The sequence below is a fragment of the Pezoporus wallicus genome, unplaced genomic scaffold (genome assembly GCF_028554395.1).
Source record: "Pezoporus wallicus isolate ANWC-B61680 ecotype Strahan unplaced genomic scaffold, APGP_CSIRO_Pwel_v1 contig_13850, whole genome shotgun sequence".
NCBI classification, from domain to species: Eukaryota; Metazoa; Chordata; class Aves; order Psittaciformes; family Psittacidae; genus Pezoporus; species Pezoporus wallicus.
The window spans coordinates 166,496-186,676 of record NW_026635243.1 but is presented as its reverse complement, the minus strand read 5'-3'; the positions used below and the strand labels follow the sequence as shown (position 1 = coordinate 186,676).

General features: G+C 38.4%; 1 protein-coding gene across 8 annotated transcripts in view; it reads left to right on the top strand.

Moving 5' to 3' along the window:
• Nucleotides 1–20,181, top strand: part of HECTD4 (HECT domain E3 ubiquitin protein ligase 4) — a 70,545-nt gene that overhangs the window by 1,182 nt on the left and 49,182 nt on the right. For 7 of the 8 annotated variants that reach the window (XM_057412640.1, XM_057412622.1, XM_057412653.1 and 4 more), the window contains exons 2-9: nucleotides 10,235–10,752; nucleotides 13,361–13,450; nucleotides 13,797–13,927; nucleotides 15,445–15,553; nucleotides 16,195–16,333; nucleotides 17,251–17,421; nucleotides 18,399–18,591; nucleotides 19,935–20,096. In XM_057412640.1, coding sequence (XP_057268623.1) covers nucleotides 10,235–10,752; nucleotides 13,361–13,450; nucleotides 13,797–13,927; nucleotides 15,445–15,553; nucleotides 16,195–16,333; nucleotides 17,251–17,421; nucleotides 18,399–18,591; nucleotides 19,935–20,096 — 1,513 coding nt within the window. The remainder of the gene's footprint in view (nucleotides 1–10,234; nucleotides 10,753–13,360; nucleotides 13,451–13,796; nucleotides 13,928–15,444; nucleotides 15,554–16,194; nucleotides 16,334–17,250; nucleotides 17,422–18,398; nucleotides 18,592–19,934; nucleotides 20,097–20,181) is intronic. The other variant, XM_057412647.1, reaches the window with a different exon arrangement.

Below are 20,181 nucleotides of genomic sequence, written 5' to 3'. Positions count from 1 at the left end.
AGGTTGCATCTATTTTGTAGACTGCATTTTTTTTTTTCCTCCCTGTGTGCCTCCCTTCTCTTCTTTCACCCCGCCCTCTTCTCCAGCAATGTGGCTTGCAATGACACAGGGTCTTTGTCAGAGGAGCTGAGTGGTGTGAGCTGAGAGGGGATGGTTCAGCAGGAGCTTTATCTGTGTGCTGTTAGGTCAGGAGCATTTATGTCGAAAAACCCTTTAGTGAGGCTTTGGCTGCTCACTGTTGTGTTGCTATGAAGAGCCCGTGAGCCAGCCTTGCACTTCTGACAACATCGTTGTTCGCCTCATGACGTGGAATCTTTATGGTGTTTAGAAAAACTTCCCCCAGCCTTATCTAGGGAAAGATATTTTCCTGCTGAATGTGCGTTTTCTTTTCGGTGTGATGTGACATTGGGATGGGAACAGGAGCTGCTCCCATGAAATGGATGTTGGCAAGTATCATATGAGCAGGAAAAGAGACTTTTAAGGTGGATGACTTATCTCTGTGTGGAAACGTGGAATGATTCCTGGCATTCAGTGCAGCTTGTATTGAAGAAAATATTGCAATTCTCTGCATAGTTCTAGAAGCAACATATAGTCTTATAACTGTATCAGAAAAATACATGCTCCCACAGCATTATTTCTGTTATAGCCTAATAAAGGAAGATATCCTTCAAAAATCCAAATAAAAATCTAAACCAAGCCTTAATCTTAAGATCTTGCAAGCTAGGCCAGAAGTATGTTCCAGCATGAAGCTTGACACACAACCTACCTTGACAAACACTTCACCTCTGGAGAATTTTTTGTCAGTGGTAGGAATGTCTGTGAAACTATAATTATTTTGGGGGAGATAGGGATGGAATTAGTGTTACAGTGGCTTGTCCTTTGTGACACTTGTATAATGAGTGTTTCAGCAACCAAATGCCACTGATTCACGTAATTCTTCCAGTTCCAGAGATTTTTTTTCTGTTGTTCATTTTTGCAGCATGAAACTTTCAAATAAATAAGACTTTTTGCTGTGGTGCTTACTTTGACCTATAGCCTTAAGCCACAGAATATTGAAGCATTTTATTCCCTTCCACTGAAAGAATTGATGACTGCAAGTGACATTTTTCAGATCCTGTCTGTACAATAGTTTATAGGTGTTGGTATCAAGGGGGCAGGGTTATAAAAGTGACATTTCAAGTGGTGCAAATGTAAATTATTCAGCTCAGAACTTTTCTCTGCTTTTTAAAAAATTATTATTTTCAATAAAGGGCTTCCTTTGTAAACTGGCATGGCTTTGAGGAGCCATTTTGTGGAAATAGGTGCATACATCTTACTGAAGTGTGGCCATGCCATCGACTAATTCACTGAGTAGCTCATTTGCACTGGTTCTACTCCTATGTGCAATGTAATAAATATATTTGAAAATGGCCCACATTGGAGTCTCTTGGGATATGTTATTGGACAAGGGTAGGAGATGCTGCAGCTGCTGCTTTGATTAGTAAACTTTTCTAATATACTTCTTGTGCTTCATCAGTGGTGGTCAGAACCCTGACTGAATTTCTGATATGATGTACTTAATTAAAGATTATGGTACAATGAAATGGAATATTTTCTAGGGGACAGGCAGATATTCTGGCCTGGTTTGTTTGAATATCCCTTACAAGAGTTTATTGAAAAATGTCCATGTATTTGGATGTGTTTCCTTTGTCCTTCTGTTCAAAGGTTTTGTCTATAGAAAGAAAAGCAGAGGAAAAAAGTGTTATGGTACTGGTATTATAACAGGAGAGGCTTCTGAGAACTTATTATTTTGTTATCTTGACTCCCATACAACTTCTATTTTTTCACATCTATAAATATATAAATATATGTATATTTTTCCTTAATGGTAGGTTATGAAAGTATTAGCCTTCCCTTTCATGTGAAGGTAACTTCTAGGAGTATCTTTAAAGAGTGGTGGGGAGGGTTGGTTTGGTCTTATTTTTTATGATGTAAGTGATGTATGGCAACTTAGACTGTCTGTCAGTATATTTACAAAGAATATGTGTGATCAAAAAGAAAGGGGGCACTTTTTTTTAATTTGATGGATGTTTGTAATGATGCACATATAAAAGCTGCTCCTGGTATGGATTTGCCAATAAAATCTTCTAGTCAAGAGAAACCTAGATTGGTTAGCAATTATGCAAGCTTTGCACCTTTAGTTTAAAGCCTTTCACACAGAGAAATTACTTCTTTTAAAGTGCAAAGTCTTCTGCTTCTTGGAGATAACCTGAGGTGAGTAACACCTGAAGATGTTGCCATGACATTTCGTCCGGTCTCTGCCCTGGATGTCAGTGCTGCACCAGAGGGACAACCATATGGAAGATGAGCTGTTCTTTAATGTGCTACAGTGGAAACTGCAGCACTGCCAGAATCCTCCCCACAAACATCTTCCACAGACAGGCACTCCTCGGAGTGGGGCAGGAGGGATGTCTGAAGGGGAGGTCCCTTAAACCATGCAGTTTCAATTCAGCTAACTAGCGATAGGCTCAGTTATATTTTTCCACAAGGAAACAAGTGGGAAGAAAGACAAATCTTCAGTATATAGTCACAGTATAAAGTAGAACAACCTTATGTGTCACTCCACTTAACTTGTAAGCACTCTACTTTTTACATAACAGCCTAACAGGGAGAATTTGGAGATCTGTTCCTGCTGCTCTGCATAGCCTGGAAAAGTTCTGAATAGCTGACTTTTTTTTTCTTCCTCTGATACATTTTTAACATGAAGGTGGAAGTGTAGCTCCTACCTCAGTAGCTGCCTGCATCATGTATATGCCTGCCCTCATCTAATGTTTTGAGTCTTGTCAAGCTGTTATTGTAGGGCAGAGTATGCGATGCCCGCTGTGGGCCATTGTTCTGCACCACAAGTCCTTATTTATAATCAAATGTAAAGGTAAAAAATAGGATAAAATTGAAAAAAATGGTGTTCTTTCCTCTTCCCTCCAGTATGGTCTGGGCTGGCCCTCGAGGGAAAACCTGCGCAACTGAAGTCCCGTGCTCTTGTAACAGCATGTGCCAGTCCTGTGTGTTTTCTGGCAAAATAATTTAGACTTGAAGGTATCTGCTGAACTTGAGGCTTTCACCCATTTTCCTCATGGAATAGAAGAAACACTTTGTCTGTTTTCCCTCACTGCTGAAGGAGAGAGCAGTTCTCTATAATTATATAGGTCAGTGCTTCCCACATCTTTCTGTTGTGACCTTACTTCCATCTACAAGCTTCACCTCTGTCAAGATAAAAATCCCTAATGCCGGCATAAACAATTGACATTTCACTAAGTGGATGACCCCTCTTGGGGTCATGGCCTCTAGCTTGGGAACTGCTGATCCAGGCATTTATGTTGGCCTTGTACCTTTCCTGGTCCTGCCTTTCGCAGCCTCTTCCATTTCAACTAGCCCAGTATTCCTCTTGGAAAGTGTTCGTAGCTTTCAGAGTAACACCGGATGAAGCTATTTCTTGAAGTTAATTCTCCACAGGAAGAGAACCTTACAAATGTCTGCGGTGCACAGAAGTTGATGACAGTCGGGCATCACCAGAAGTCTCTCACTTGCCCTTTGAGAAGATTCTGAAATCTTGATGGCTTTTCCTTCAAGCTCACTTTCATTAGGTAATGTGGAAACCACTGATATTTTGTGATTTGATCTCCAGCAGAGTTGCTGTTGTTATCATCAGTTGTCATAAAACGACCTGTTTGGATTTGTTAAACTTGTATAATACAGACTACCCTGCCTCTTGGCTTTTTAACTCCAAAGTCATATCCTAGTAGAGAAATACTAGAAAACTTCTAAAGGAGGATTTTGCGAATATGTTTCCCAAATATAATTCTTACTGACTGATCAGGTCAGTGCTCATCTTTCAGATGTTTAAATGACAAAGGTTTTACTTCACCTTCCACAGACGTTTTCATCTACTACTTGAATAAGAGCCAAATAAATACTTTAATGAACAAATAAAGAAACACTTTCTTTTAAACACAAATTCTGTATGTGTGTTTACAGCTTATCTGTACTCTCTAATTCATCCCAGATATCAAGGTTATTTGGTAAATTCATACAGTTACAAAAGATGTTTGTTACGGTGTCGTGTACTCCATAAAAGATGCAGGTTTCTTAGTGCTTATTTCTGAGCAAGTGATTACATTTCTTTTGCTGTCACAAGGGGAAAATAGCTCATGCTTTTAGCTGAGTTGTTACAAAGCTGTTCTGCCATACACAGCATTTGAACCAGTTAAATGGTTAAAGTTTCTTGAAGCAGAAAAAATCAGTTTCAAGAACAATCTTGAAACTTGTAGTTTTCAAATGCAGCACCAAAAGCTCAATATAAAGTATTCAGCAGCTACTAAGAACCTGTAAGACTTCAATATCTACAGCATCAGGATGAAAACGTTTGCATATATTTATATATTTTACTGACACTTGGGTGTATCAAACAAAAAAGCCTTATAGAGGGCTTAGAAAAATGTTTTGAAAGAAACCAAGGCGGTGTTTGCAGTAGGACAGCGTCCTACTGTGTGGCTTTAGAAACTGCTGGAAGCAGAAAGGATTTTATCCCGCACAAAGTGAAAGCCTGGCAGTATGTGTACAGTGTTGTTACGAGAGCAGTGTATGTTTTGGTGTATATTTCAGTTTTCATGGTACCTTTAAAACTCAATTCTGGTATTTCTCTCATAGAATAATCTATAAATCTTATAATTCAGTCTCTTTTTTTTATAGGATTTTATTTGTATTTCTGGAGACAAAAGAGTCAAGTACACAAGTAATGCTCCCTATATGTTAGCTTTGTGGTGCAAGAGGAACGAATGACCTTATAGCTGTAGCTTGGCACTGAAAGTAACGTGGTTAAATTTTTTCATGCCACTGTTAAAGACACTCCATGATTTTGAGGTTGTTTCTGGTTTTCTGGATGGTTTCATCCTCTTGTGAGATAGGAATAATGTTTAATACTCAGGGGGCTATTACTGATCTAGTTGATACTGGTTAATGTACCACCACCTTCAGGAGGCTGTGATCCTTACGTGTGAAGTTCAGCTAATTTAATTATGTAGAGAAAGAATGAAATGCTATTTTGGAGATTTAAAGGCTTCCACTTGCAATATGCAACTTAGGAGAAAATACACCTTTGTGAACAGCTTCATTCCTCATCAGTCCCCTATGTAGTAGAATTAAAACTGATCAGTGAAACCACCATATTCAGCCCAAGACTGTTGTTGAAGGTAGGATGCAAGGAGAGCTATTGCAAAACCTTCTTGTTCATGTCTGTTGGTGGCCATGTGTTTCCTTCTTTCTTTTCCATTCTGCCTCCTGTTCCAGGCCAGGGAACTGATCTAAACCAAAAATGTAGCTTAAAAAAGCCCCCTGGACAACCCACAGGCACTACTGTGAGAGCCAGGGAGCGAATGAGGAGGGGACAGGAATTTTAATCAGAGGAGAAAGCTGCCTTTCAGTGGCAGTTCCCATTTGAATTTACTCTGTCGTCATAAAACCTCAGGCTAAACTCTTCATGTAGACTAGGGTGTCTTAATTGTAGAACATCCAGTATTTATTAACAGTAGAGAAACACTTTACACTGATAATAGTGGATGCCAGTGACTGCTTTCTGCAGCAGTATTGCCAAAAATGTTGTTTAATGGAAAGAAGTATCTGGTTAAGGTCATGTAGTACAATGAAATAGGAAAAAAATTAGGTACAGCAGGGATGATGACATTCTGCCCATAGCTGATGATTTAAAATGAGATAACCTTTTGTGTCTCTTGATGTTGAAGATGTTAATGACCAGTTTGAGTGATTGAACTTTGCATCAGCCATTTTCTAGTTAAGATATTTATTAAAAGGGATTGAAAATATTAAACAAGGAAATTATATTTAAGGACCAGACACTGCAAAATTAAAGTCGTGACAATTAACTTTTTACTAACACATTTTTTAATTAAATGCCACCTCAGGCTGTGAAGTGTGAGACTCTAAGCACCAAAATGTTTTCCAAGGTAGTCTGTGCTAACCAGAAGTAAGCAAAGTGGAGAAGAGGCAGCAATCACAGTCCCGGTGTATCCACTATTATTGCAATGTGACTGAAGAGTAAGTTCCTCATTTGCAGAAAGTGTCACTGTGATGTTTACCCTACTTAGGAAATCGAATATAGAGAAAGCTCTTCTTTAAAAGTGGTGTTGTTTTTAGTTCTTCGCCTCATTTTAGTGTCCTGGTTATAGCAGAATTTATACTGAAAAAGCTTGCTTACATGAGAATTGCACTTTGTGCGCTGGCATTGCATGTTTTCTTTGCTCATTAAAGTTATTCTTTAAAGCTCTACATTTCTAATATAAAGGTTTTTTTAATAATATTATGGATTGTTCTTAAGGAAAACATTAATAAAAAGCACCAAATGAACTATTTTAACACTACCAATGAACAATGAATATTTTTTTCTCAATGCTGTTTACATTTGTCTTTATGACTATGCTATCTTAACTATTTTTCATGTCCTCCTTTTCATAGGATGTTAATCTACATTGGTTTTGTAGCTTGGCTAGTTATCTTTTGCTAATTCTGAATATAATCTGTATGTTCAGATTCTGTTTAGTATTCTTCCTCTAAGCATATGCTTTGTGTTTTTAGCCTGACAGTGTTTCTGTTAAGCTGCTATCTCTGTTAGAAATTGTCTTTTGAGATGTAAGTACATTCTTGGGTAGCTTGTTTTATGGCAAAGCAATGTGGTTGCTATATTCTTGTCATCTTCTTAGATTCTGTTTAAACCTTGTTAGTAAAAACGGATTGGTGCTGTGAAGTGATTATTTACTGGTTCAGGTGACTGCTTGTGATGTATGCTGGCTTTTGGTTCTGTGCTGCTGAGATCTCCCTGACTGTTGTATAGGTAAATATTGAGGCAAGGTGCCCAAATACCACTAATAAAAGGTTGCTGGAAATCGGTTCTGAATCAGAGCTCAAACTCAAGTGTAAATGGTGAATCTGTGCTTATTTTAACAAAGAGAATGGTCAGATCTAGATAGCAGGAGAATAAACTAATTTGGGGGGAGGAGGGGAATATGATGATTAAATTTTGCTGGGGGATTTAAAAAGAGAAATTTGGCTGAATGCTCCTGCTTAGGTAGCTTGAGGAAACCCTCTTTAGTGGTTGCAGCCTTGGGCAAAAGATGCTCAGGGTGGCTGAGTGAATCAGCTGGGTAAAGGATGGGGAAGCCCTTTCTGATTCAGTCTTTGCACATGTTGTTTTAGGATAGATTTTCTATTTCTTCGCCCTGTCTTTTAGAAACCCTGGTAGTCATGTTGTCTATTTCACAGTTTGTGAATAAATGTGGTATGTTGGTGTTTTTCCTTCTTGCATTGTATTTTATCTTGCTTTGACTTCAGATAGCTTCAAGATAATAAGCTTTGCCTGAAGATACAAGAAATGTGTGGTCAGTGTGCTGAGAAAACCTTGGCAAGGGCTGGGATTCCTTTGTGAAGTCTTTAGGCTCTCCAAAGGGAAGCCGGATCTATAGCACAGTCCAAGTGAAGCTCTGTCCTTAGCGTTGGGTTAGAAAGGCATGTGTTCTGCTAACCAGAATGGTCCCCTGGTGTGCAGCAAGTGTCTGAACCCTGAAAGCTCCCGAGTTGTTTGTCACAGCCAGTCACTGTGAAATCTTGGTCCTGAAGCTCTTTTTTGGAGGTAACTCTGTACTTGCCTTTAGTTTGTAAATTATCTTTTGAGGAAAACACGCTTTAACAAAATTCTTTGAAGATTCCTGTATAGAAGGTGACCTTACACTGTTCTCCTTATATCCTGTTACCATTTGGAAGTGCAAATGCCTACTTAGACCTTCAAATGACATTGAATGGTTAAGTTTTTCACTGGTTTCATAAGCTGTGTATGAAAGCTAGATGGTGTAAATGGCTTTATTTTCAAAAAGCTAAGTCCCATTTTGAAGCCGTCATCTAAATCTCTTGGATCTAGTATGCTTCATAAACTGTTAACCCAAATTAGTGCATGTTTCCTTTATGAAAGACCAAAGCACAACACTCTTGACAGTTCCAGACAGACCATACTATGCTTATAAAGCAAGTTATAAACTGTGAGCTCAGTGAGAAAATAAAAGTTCCTCAGGGAAAGGCTTTTCATCAGCATATCTGCAAACGTTTGACACTAACAATTTGGTTACAGCTTTGTTGGTGAGAACCCACCACACAGCACTGGTAACTTGAAGGACACTGAAGTAACAGTCACCAGTTGCAGGTGGAACTTGGTCTTTGGCTGTGTTTGCAATTGGGCTGAAACAAAGCAAATTGCATGTATTTGAATATTCAAACCTTCTGCTTGTTACTGCATCCTGGGTACAGATTTGGCTCAAATTCCTCATGAGGCTGTACAGAGCTTGGGAATTAACATAGCGGTGTGCTTATAATTTAGGTGGGTGCAACTTCTTGGGTTGAATTGCAGGGTTCTGCTGTGTTCAAAGGAAGGGGAGAACATGATGAACAGCTCCCTCTGCCATGGAAGTACAATCTAAAAGGGAAAGCCAACCAAGCATCACAGCTTGTCTTTGATGGTGTCTGTTGTTAACATAGCCAAAGACTACAGACATGTTTTCTTCAGCATTTAACTCTCAAGATGAAGGCACAAATCCTCTTTTTCCTCCATCTCTGCAGCTGTTACCACTTCGCTGAGGATCTGTCACATATTTAGCTTAGTTCAAGAAGGTCAAAAGCAAACTGGTTTAGAAAGTGATTGCATCTACAACAGGAAACAATTAAGCTTACTTCTGAGACAACAGAACACTCAAATTAACATGAGGTAGTTATTTTAAATGTATAATATGTGGTTTAGGGATTAATATTCTTAATCTCTCTGAAAAAATAATTAAAAGAGGTTCATTAGTTTTAACAAGCTCAATGCTAACATCTATTCAACTGTAATTATTATGTGAATTACTTTAAAGTGAACTTTTCATGACTCTAATGGTAAATGTTCTACTGAAAAGCTGTTTCACTGACTTCAGGAAGGGTGTTTGTCGAAGTGGCAGATGTGAGTTGGCCTGGAGCATTTTACTAAGCTTCAAAATTCTACAATTAGACATAAACATCTATTTCGTATTCTGTGTGACCATTGCCTACAATAAAAAGAAAAACTCCAAACCAAACAACCCTGTACGAAATTTCCTTTTGCATCTCTTGATCTTTCACGTTCCCCTTCCCTTTTTTCTTTTCTTTTGTAATGAAGCTCAGGAAAGGGACAGCTTTACAGTGCGAAGATGGGACAAAGAAAGTGTGTTTGGTGGATGAGATGAGGCATGTGCAGGCAGAAGCCCTTTGGATACTGGATCCAAAGTACTGGAAAATGTTTGGCTCGTTATTTTCCTTGAGGTTGCAATTGCTTCAGTGACTTTGCTATCTCGGCTGTTGTTCTATGCTGTAGGGAGAAAAATTGTCTGTAAATTACTTAAAATTGTGAGTTCTTTCAAGTCCCAAGCTGGCTACTAATGCATAAATGTGTCTTTCTGTTATGATTTATTTGTTTTCCGTTGTTCCAGCTTTGTCTCCAGTTTTACTTAGAAGTGCCAAAAAGGCCCCTTTCTTCTGTCTGAAGTGATGACGATGAGACTTTTAGTTTTTTTAAGCTATGGCAGCAGCTGGAAGTATTTTAAGAAAGGTGCAGCTAAGTGTGATATGATAAAATTAAGGAGGGGAAAAAAACAGGGGAAAACAACAAAAGTCTTACTCCATTTTAGAGAACTGATTGGTTGGTTGATTTGAAAAGCTCTCCAGCTAGAACATATGCATTCTTACTGCAGAATATTCTTGACCTGTTAGTTTCTGTAGGAAGGCCCCTGGGACTCTCCACCCCCTTAGTCCTTTTGAAGTTCTTGGTTTTAGAAAAAGCTTTGGGGAGGCATGTCTTTATTTTCAAAGTTACTGTTTTGTCTGTATTTTTCTTTACAATCTAGATTACTGTTGGTTTACCATCACGATTTGCAAATCTCTGTCAGCACTTCTCAAGCCCAGGCTTCAGTGGCAGCGCTGACTCAGCAGTAGCAGTCTCCATACCACTTGCATGCTCTTTGGCCTCTGATTTAAGTTTATTCATGCCCAGAAATGTAAAGCAAAATATCCCACAATCTGTTGGAGAGGAGAGCTGGTCTAGAAATCATACTATGTCCATATGTTACTACTTTTTTCCCATTCAGAAAATTAAAACCTATATAAATACCAATTTTTTCGCTCCTTTCAGATACTAACATTTGAGACCAAGAATCCGACGGAGCTGGCTGAGCGCTTGCGGTCGGTGTGTGGAAACCAGAGCAATGCTTATGCTCGGCTGCTGGAATACCGCCTGAATGCCCTGCGTGGACTCTGGAATGCCCAGCGCCAGCTTGCCTTGGAAGAGCAGCATGACCGGGAGAGCTCAGGGGATGAAGAAGCTCTGGCCTTGCTCAAGCGGCAAGGCTTGTTACAACAGCCTGAACAGGCGCCGTTTACTTCACGGATGGGGCTTCTGTTGGTCTTTCCCCTCATTCAGTCTCAAAGTAGAACAGACCCTTCTCTCTGTAACATAACTGCTGAGGTGCTGTTGAATTGCCTTCGAGACTGCCAGCCTTTGAGTTTGACTAAGGAACCAGCTGACTGTCTTAACGGGATAGAGTCTTTGCTGTGCTCCTGGCTGGAAGACACTTCTGCGTCAGGCCAACAGATTCCATATAAGCAAAAAGAAAACGCTGCTGCTGCCCTAGTTGCCTTGGCTTGTGCAAGGTAAGGAAGCTGTACTGATGTGACGTGGTGTGGGTGGTGCTGTTAGTAAGTGGTTATGTTTAACCATAAGAACCAAATATGATGTGACCACACCGCTGATACTAGTTTTTGTTTTTTTCACTAGTCTTTGTCTTTCTAATATTTAGATTTTGATTTGGAAAGGGTGGAACTGATAAGCTAAGCATTGTGGGTTTGTTTTTTTTTTTTTTGGCATGTGTCTAGCATATGTAAAACCAGAATTATCTAGATTGGGAATGCCTCTTGTGCATATTACTGCTTCTACTGCAGTGATCTGTTCTAGGAATGGTTCCAAATGTTTTTATCATGGAGGAAAGTCGCCCCATTTTTCTCTTTGTACTGCCCCATTAATCCTGTAGCTTTTTCACCTTCATTGGGCTGTAGAAGACATTCCTGCCAAGTTTCAGGGTAATTAGGTTCAGATTTGATTTCAGTCTTGCCTATTAAACATCTGGAGGCCTTTTTCCATTTTGTTGCCAGGGAAGAGTTTGACCAGCATAGGTTGAACAATGCTGTGTGCCCTGCATGGGTTTAGGACAGCATCAGGTTATTGAGGGTGAAGTAGCTGTAATTGCTTTTAATAAAAGCTTACTCTTTTTAGGGGATGGGGCTTGGGGAGAGGAGGAGGAATACACAAAACTTAGCTCTGAAAACTGTATGATTGTGAGTCTAAAATCACTAGTAGCCTTTTGAAAATCCAGCTTTAATGTTTCTTAGATTGCAGCCTTGTCTGTCAAGTTTAACTCTGATTTAAGATGTTGAAGTTCTCAGGAGATGTCATGATTTGCTTTAGAAATGGGTTTATTCAAATGTAAAACACTCAATTTCTAGTGTGCTTGTTCTAATGAAGTCGATGAGAAATCTACAGTTCGTGGCAAACTCTTCTGCATTGACAACTGCCTTATCTAAGAGGCAATGTACTTGAACATAGCTCAGATAAATTGGATTTGATAAACACAATCTCATTAATTTTTTCCCCAGATGCCAATTTTTAGGAAGTATGGGATGTTCTTTTGCAGCTGAATCTGTAAAAGAGCTAAATTTCAAATAGAGCTTTTGAAATGAAGGTTGATCTTATATTTTCTTTGGAAATCTGTCTTGCATTGCTTACAGAATTGTGATATTCCGATGTGCTCTGTTCACCTTTGAAAGCTTTGAATTTTTCTTTTAAATATGTAAGTCATGTTGGGTACCATTATAAAGAAAAAAGCCTGCAAAATGAGACTATTATTGAGATTCGCATTTGCAATCTTGGGTGCTTCATATTCCTAAGAATAAAACAAGAGGGTAAATATTGCTTTAAATAATTTATTGATGTGCTTGAAAGTCTTCAGTGTTACTTTTCTCTGGGATGAGGTTTATCAGTGAAAGCATACAGCTGAAAACGGCAGTGGAAAAAAAGGGTTGGGGGCATGAAGGAGGAATGTTAAGGAGCTAAGACTGGCCATGTGTGACAGCAAGCAAAAGGCTGTATTCAGCAGAGTGCGTGGAAAAGATCCCTTCAATTGATCAGTCATGCTTCTGAAGAAACCGATTCATAACTGACTACTGTCACGCCTAAGATGCAGTCAAGGTTCTCTTATTCAGTTAGGCTATTATGCCTGGAAATAACACCACCACGTCTTTCAGAGAATGACTTCTTCCTAATACCCTGACCTTTGGAACAGAATCTGTGAAAGATATTTTTTGAAGACCTCTACCTCTCTTTATTTCTAATAAAAACCCCAGTCATCTCCCACTGTATTAACATACAGGTTTCACAGGTTTGCCAAAAAAAGTGTTCAACTTAATGAATGAAGAAGAATTCTAATTAGAGTTACAAACTCCATATGTTTGTGAATGCCACAATAAAATTTTAAAGCAACACACTTCTAGGCAAGATTAGGAACAACTTCTACTTGGGTTTAATGTTGTTTTTGGAAGTATCTAGTCTTACATACTTACAACGTACCTTATATGCGTTTAAATATATCCCTTCAGAAGGGAAAAGCTTCCAAATACATGTTTGGAAGCAAAAGGAATCAGAAGCTTGCTAATCAATTAATTAGTCTGGTCTTTTCTATTTTAGTCAAGAAAGCTGTTCTTTGGCTGTGTCTGCAGCAGCTCTTACTAACACTTTGGCTCAGCCCCAGGAAGACCTGCAGATTGTATTTGGAGATCTAAATACATTTAATCAGCTCCAAGAAATATTGGAAGTAGCTGTCTGTAATAGAGGCAAGGTTTTGAGGTATTTTATCATGTGCCCACATTGCCTTCGCCCTACATGTTGTTTATGACACAGCCTATGGTTGCCTGCTCTCCCTACTCACACAGTGCTTCTCCCTCTTCTGAAAAGAGAACATGATTTAGACAAGCAATTCACCAACATTCTTCCTTTGTGTTACCCTCTCTTCCTCTTTTCACTTCCTCTATAAAAGAATGAAAATCATCCAGAAAAGAAATGCAAATTAGGAAAGAAGCTTGATGACATATCTTGGATGTTCTCTCCTTATGGTACTGGATATGATATTCTACATAGATGCTGTTGTCTGTGTGCATTCAGTCTTGTTTCAATAGACATCTTTAATTCATGTTTTTCTTATCCTTTTAGAGGGTCGCTGAAAACCTTTGTTCACACAGTGCATCTATTACAGAAACAGACTGATCTGGGATCCTTGCCTGTGGCTGATGTATTATACAGGTTTGTAGCAACTTTTCAAACTGTAGCACTTTCACATCAGGTGTGAAAATGTGAGTGCATTTACAGATGAATGTCTTTTCAATGTGATTAAAAGGCCTTAGAGTTATTGAGAGCTCTAGGAAAGGTCAAAATTTAGTTCATTGCAGAAGGACTTTAGGAAGTCAAATCTAAAAGTATCTACTAATTGTTTCTTGGGTGTTCTTATTTTTTAATCAAATACTGATGATTCCTTTAAATGAACTCTGACAGAGCAATTGCTCGAAATATATCTTCATCTTAATTTTTGATTTAGCCAATCTTTGCTATCACTGTTCTCTATGCATCTTATTTTATTTTCTGCTTAAAGGTTGTTGCTTTTGGAGGGAGGACCTGGATCACCCTCTTGTTTGCTTGGTGGGAAGCATATTGTGTCTTGGGGCTTTGAAGACATGTTACCTGCACCCGATGCCAACAGTAGTTCCAGCAGTGAAAGTAAAGGTGAATTACTCCATCACTGTCAATATTAGCAGGAGAGGTCAAGATGCTTTTAGTGGGGATATTTGTTTAAAAATTAATGTAAAGCTTTAGAATTGGAAAAGGATTTCTCCTTTCCTGTTGGATGTAAAAGCAAGTGTAGCACAGGGCAAATAACTGAAAGCTGAAGGTTTAGAAGTACCATCTTTAGGGAGAACTGGACATTACAGGCATGTTGATACCTTGAAGCCTGATATATGATGAGAAGGGAGAGCAGCAACTGCCGAAGGGAGAGCAGCAACTGCCTAAGAAAGAGTTTGTTGTCTTAGTCTGCACATTCAGAACTGAAGCTTTGAAAACGTGGACCCAGTTAATAGTTAGATTAAATAGTTTGGTTTGCCATACCCGTTCTCAGTCACTTAGATTATTATATCCAGTTAGGATATGTGAATGATTGGCTTGCTTTTGAAAGTTCATTTGGGGATCAGCTAGAAAAAAATACCCTGTTTTGTATTAAAATAAAGAGGCTAAATCTCAAGTCTAGTGTGTCAGTGATAATATGGTGTAATGTTTCGGGTTTTTAATTACAAGATAATGGGGTTCTGAAAGCGTTGCTGTTTGTTTGCTGAAGGTCAGGTGCTATGTTAAGTTGTCCAGTAATCAGGCTGGAAGAAACAATCAAAAGCTGTAGGTACAGTCACCCTGTACAGTCACTCCTTCAGGGGGAGTTTTGCAGAGGTCAGACTGAGTTTGGGTATTACCCACCCATTAGTCCCTCAGTAAGTAATTTCTTTGTCCTGTGCTGTATTGAGTAGCTGGTTATCATTGAAAATTAAGAAAGTTCACATTATTATAAACGTATTAGTTCAAGCTTTGATGTCATCTCATAAAGTTTAATGCAAGCCATAGGAATTTACAAGTCTGAGCTGTCATTTTAGGCTATTTACAAATTTATTGTTGACATCTATGTTTTGAAGATGCTTTCTTGCTGTGAGAGCGACAAGATCCTTTTTGCTTTCCCTGTTGGCTGTTCAGGTTTCATGAACTTAAATAGGTCAACTGAACTTGAGTTCCATCTTGATTGTTAATAATTACTCTGTGAGCAACAAACCTGTGTTTCAAATACTGTTTGTCTTAATTTACCAGTGTTCAGAGATGGAAGGGTCTGCTTTAAGAAAAGCGGAGTTGTACCAGAAATTAGATCAAGGCTCAATATTAGGTTATTCCTTCCTCACAATGTGTTCTACCAGCAGCCCCAAGCAGGAGGGCTTGCACAGTCAGAAGTCTTGCTTGCATTTCATCTTGCTGCCAGTTCTGAACAGGATGGACTTTGACTCTTAGTTCACAAATAGCTCTTAAAACATGGAATAATAAATTCAGTATTAAAGAAATGGCTCTGACCCCTTGGTAATGACCTGTCAGGAGCATCTGCTGGGTTTCAGTTGCTGTGGAAGCTGCTGCAGCAGCGTAATGACCATGGCGAATTCCTTGTCCTGTGTGTTACAGCGGTGGTCTCGCTCTGTTCTTTCTCCCCAATTCAGATGCAGACTTAGGGCGCTGTCTTGCAGCAGATGGGCTCTATCTTTACACAACTAATTCAGTGGGCAGAGGAATAAGCAAATTAGGATCTGGATTACATGGTACTTTGCGGTAAGTTGCAGTTGAGTATTTACTGTTCTGCAGTTATTGTTTTAGGAAACCTCATGTTAGATGTAAGAAGTCTGGGGCATGTTATGCATTTGCATTAAATCCTATTTTAATGTTTGGTTTTCTCATCCGAAGTTCTTCTTGAGTATGTTTTCTCTAGAACTACAGAATAAATCAGGTTGAAAGGGATGTCTGGAGGCCTTTTAATCCAACCTCCTGTGAAGAAGTGCATTAGCTGAATAGCTACTATATAGCACCAGGACACTAGTATTTTAGATTTCAGGTTTTTTAATGTACATGGGTTTGCTCTTTGCTGAGAGGGTTATACTATAGCCTACTTTAATGACCTTTTTATTTATAGTTGTACAATTGCTGAATTTGTAAGTATTTGTTTTCTAATTATGTCATTCATTATATTAATGATTACTGCAGATGTGACTCACTGAACCTTCTTGCTTCTTTATTGCTTGGAAGTCATGAGGCTTTCATATGCCTCAAGTCTTTTACAACAGAAATTACTGCCTTATGCCGACTTGAATTCAAGTTCAGTCAAAGTTCAAGAATGTGGTTGTGAGTTGTTCTTGGAAAGCAAAAGAACCAGCACAGGGTTTTGAAGGGTTTTAATATCCTACTTTTTTTGCCAGAGGTTTTGTGTACTGCCGTAATGAGGAGCTGGAGAGCGGGTGGGTTGCTTTTGGCAACAGCAAACTTCTTCATCGGCCCGTCTCTTTTGATAATAAGCCTCACTCCCTTTTCCAGGTTGTGGACCAGCATACCCTTCAGGTAAAAGGAACAGTTCATTGCAGAGTTAGAGTGACAAAGCATTCTTAATGAGTCACAGTCATTTCTAGCTTTAATTAATTTTGTCCTTGAAGTTTCTTCTTTTTACTTTGTGAAACTGCCTTTTTTCAACTCCCCATTGAAAGTGTTGCATGATAGAACTTGTAAATTGTTACAGACATTACTCTGTTTCCGTGTGTTAATATGTGTATATATATGTGCTTGCACACATGTATGTGTTTGGGTATACAGACTTACACTGTACTGTGTTAAGATAATACTGTAAGAGGTAGAATATCATATGGTCACATTATAAAACAGTCAAAACAGTAGCAAAATGGATATTGATTTGAGCTGAAAACATGATCTTCCTGAACAGCTCATTATTCTTCTACTGTAACAGACTTCAGATATTGTTTCTGATCTGATTGTGTTTTGTGGATAAACAACTGTCATCCTTTGTAAAAATGGATAGTTTGGGGTTTTTTCCTGCCATGGTTTTAAGACTGGATATGCGCGTTATTGTGTGTTTCCTGATACTGAGAATGTTTGGATTCCCCTTTTCTTTCAGTTCCAAGCGATGTTTCAGAGAAGTTGCAGAAAGTAGATAACTGTTTAGCATGTAGATTTTCCATATAGTACTGTAGGTAATGCTGTCATTAGCAAAGAGATGATCCTTTTACTTTTAGATATGTTAAATATTTAGATATATAAGCTGGTTTTTATGCAGTAGATCCATTTGGCAAACATTATAGCATAGCTCTTTGTAACATACATGCAGTAGCACTAGTCCAATAATTAGCCTCTTCTGGACTAACTGCACTTGATCTTGATTGATTTATTTATTTTCAAGTACATTATTAATACTTCTAAGAACAAGCTTCACCATAAGAACCGTTAAGATGCTCTCTGTCTCGTAGGTCTGTCAAATAATCCCAATGCCAGTAAATCACTTCCCAGTTGGCAGCACTATGACAACCGTGCATCTTTCTTCAGATGGCACCTATTTCTACTGGATTTGGTCTCCTGCAAGCCTCAATGAAAAAACACCAAAAGGCCACTCTGTCTTTATGGATATTTTTGAACTAATAGTAAGTAAATTATGTGTTTTCCCTGACTCTGGAGTCAGTCGCATCACTCCTGGTTAATCCAATATCATTGTTTTCAAAGCAATTTATTAGGTTTGAATATTGATATGTGTGATCTGGATAGCTGTAATGTGGTTTACAAAATAAGTTTTAACTGAACAGAAGGTGTATTGTTCAATTATGTCTTCAGAGGATATACAGCTACCATATTTAGCAATATGAACTGTAATATAAAATGTATTTTATTATTATTAGCAATTGAGTTTTATGCTGGGGTAGTAATTCAGTGTATTTGGATTTAAAGCATTGTTTATTGTGGATCTGCTTCATTGTGATAAAAGCTAATCAGGCCCAGCAAGTTACAAATACAGTTGTTTTCTTTACACTGCATTTTATAGCTAAATACGGTCTTTTATGTTGTATGACGGTCATTGGGTTTAGTGTACAACCAAATGCAGTTCAAAATACTAAGTCTGGAGAAGTGTATCAATAGTTTGAACTCCCTTTTCTCTCGTCAGCTTAAGTATGTGTATATTTGCACATATGTGCATGCATTTGTGTATGTTTTATTTGACAACGAAGCATCATCATCATGTGGTCTAAGAAAATAATCACTTACGGTTTTTGTCTGGCAAATGATGTCAAGGCCTTTTACAAAACTTGCCAGTGAAACGTCACTAAGAAAATATAAAGGAGGGTTGAGTACTTTTAAGCAGAGTTCCATAAATAAACCTTAGATTATGACCAGCAGTTCTGTCTAAGGACAGACCAAATAGCAGACACTCTATTGAACCACAGAGTTGCAAAGAACACATACTCATCTGTCTAGGTTTCATAACACCTTTTCTGCAAGAAATTTTGACAGCAGAGTTTAAGTTTCTATCCCTACTTGATATGTTGTTGTGTTCAGTTTTACTGTTAAGGTAGTTCATCTCCTATGGATTTCAGTATGTAAAAGTGTTTTTTCTCCATTTGAATAGGTAGAAAATGGCATATGTATAGCAAATCCTCTACAGGAACGAATTATATTAATGAGAAAAGAGGGTGAGTCTGCAAAGAGTATAAATGAGATGCTGCTGAGTAGGCTGTCGAGGTACAGAGCCTCCCCATCAGCAACACTGGCTGCTCTCACTGGCTCTACAATCTCCAATACATTGAAAGAGGACCAAGCAGGTCAGAAAAGGTTTTACTGACTCTCAATACCATTTCATGGTTTGTTTCTTAACGTATAGTATTGGCTCTAATAGTACGTATTGCATATCTTAAGATATGTGATAAAAACTCTGCATTTTTTCCCAAAACAAATGTTTGAAATATGTAGTACTTGCTTAATGCTTGAATTACAGGTTCCTTTGCAGGAACCTGTAGGTATTGTAAGAAAAGTGTAAGAATGAAAACCAGGCAAAATGCTTGTAGCACTTTTCCCCATGTATTCAGTTACAGGACTGGTTTGTGCCACATTTGATCAAACTGGTATCAAACTGATAACTGCATTTGTCTGCTGGCAGTTCAACTGGGTTTCTTATTGTTAGGTAAAAACAGACTGCAGTTTAGGAAATGAAACTGTTGTTTCACAAGGAAGTTGAGTGTTATAAATGGGAGGTAATTTTGCCTTTTTGAGGTAATTTGGACAATGTTTGGGTATTCTTTTATGGGCTCTCTGAAACTACGCAAGTTAATTAGGGAATCTTGAATGAACAGCATTGATGGTTTTCAGAATGATCTGGAGCTGCGTTAAGATTTGTCTCAAGATTTTATTCAGTTTATCCTGAATTACTTCTCTTCTTCCTTCATATGTACGAGTTTGCTTTCAGTTTCAAACAATTAAAGGTTTTTCCATAGAAATAAATTATACAGGAAATAGATATGCTTACAGGGGAAACTGGCAAAGAATTAGCTTGAAGATCTATTTTAAAGGCTATGTTTTGCCAGATAACAACTAGAGTGCTACAGAAGAAGAAGAGTAAGTGGTTATTCTTGGCTAATTCTTTAGTCAGTGCTCAGAAGTGTTGATGGGCTGTCACAGGAGCTAGATCATTATGACTGTGTATGTTTCATGTGGAGCAGGAGAACTTAAAATAGTAAATGCGTAGTGAATCTCAAATGCTCTTTCTATCTTAAAAGATTATTTAGCTCTAAGATGCTGCTTTCCATATGTTTATCATCACAGAATTCTGAAAACAATTTTGTTTATACTGAAACTTAGGTTTCTGAATTTTCCAGGTTTGGAAGCAAGAGCTTGCTGTCTTTTTAAATGTTTAAGTTGTTCTCTTTAGTTAAATAACCTGGCAAACTCTTTGTATCTTCCTGGGGATTGATGCTGAGTGTGTGGGATTGAGGCCACCCCTATATACAACCTCTTAAAGCAACTTCTAAATGCAGCAAAATTCAGCTTAAATGAATTTCCATATTGATTTATTTGAAGCCCTAAATAGAAACTGCTTTGTTTGCTGCCCGTAGTTGTGATTTTCCTAATGTTATAAGGAAATACTGCATTGTTCTGTTGACTGTTTCAGCTGCAAACACTAGCTGTGGGCTGCCACTGAAGATGTTAAGGAAGACTCCAATATACACATGTGGGACGTACTTGGTGATGCTGGTCCCACCCCCAGGTGGATCTGGCAGTTCAGCAACACGCTCACTTTTTGGAGGAACAAGTGCTTTATCATCCTTAAAAAGTAAGTGGGACCCATTTGTGGCAAGTTTTGAGTCCTTGCCTTTCTGGAATACAATAAACTTCTCAGGAGTTGATTGGAGACTCTG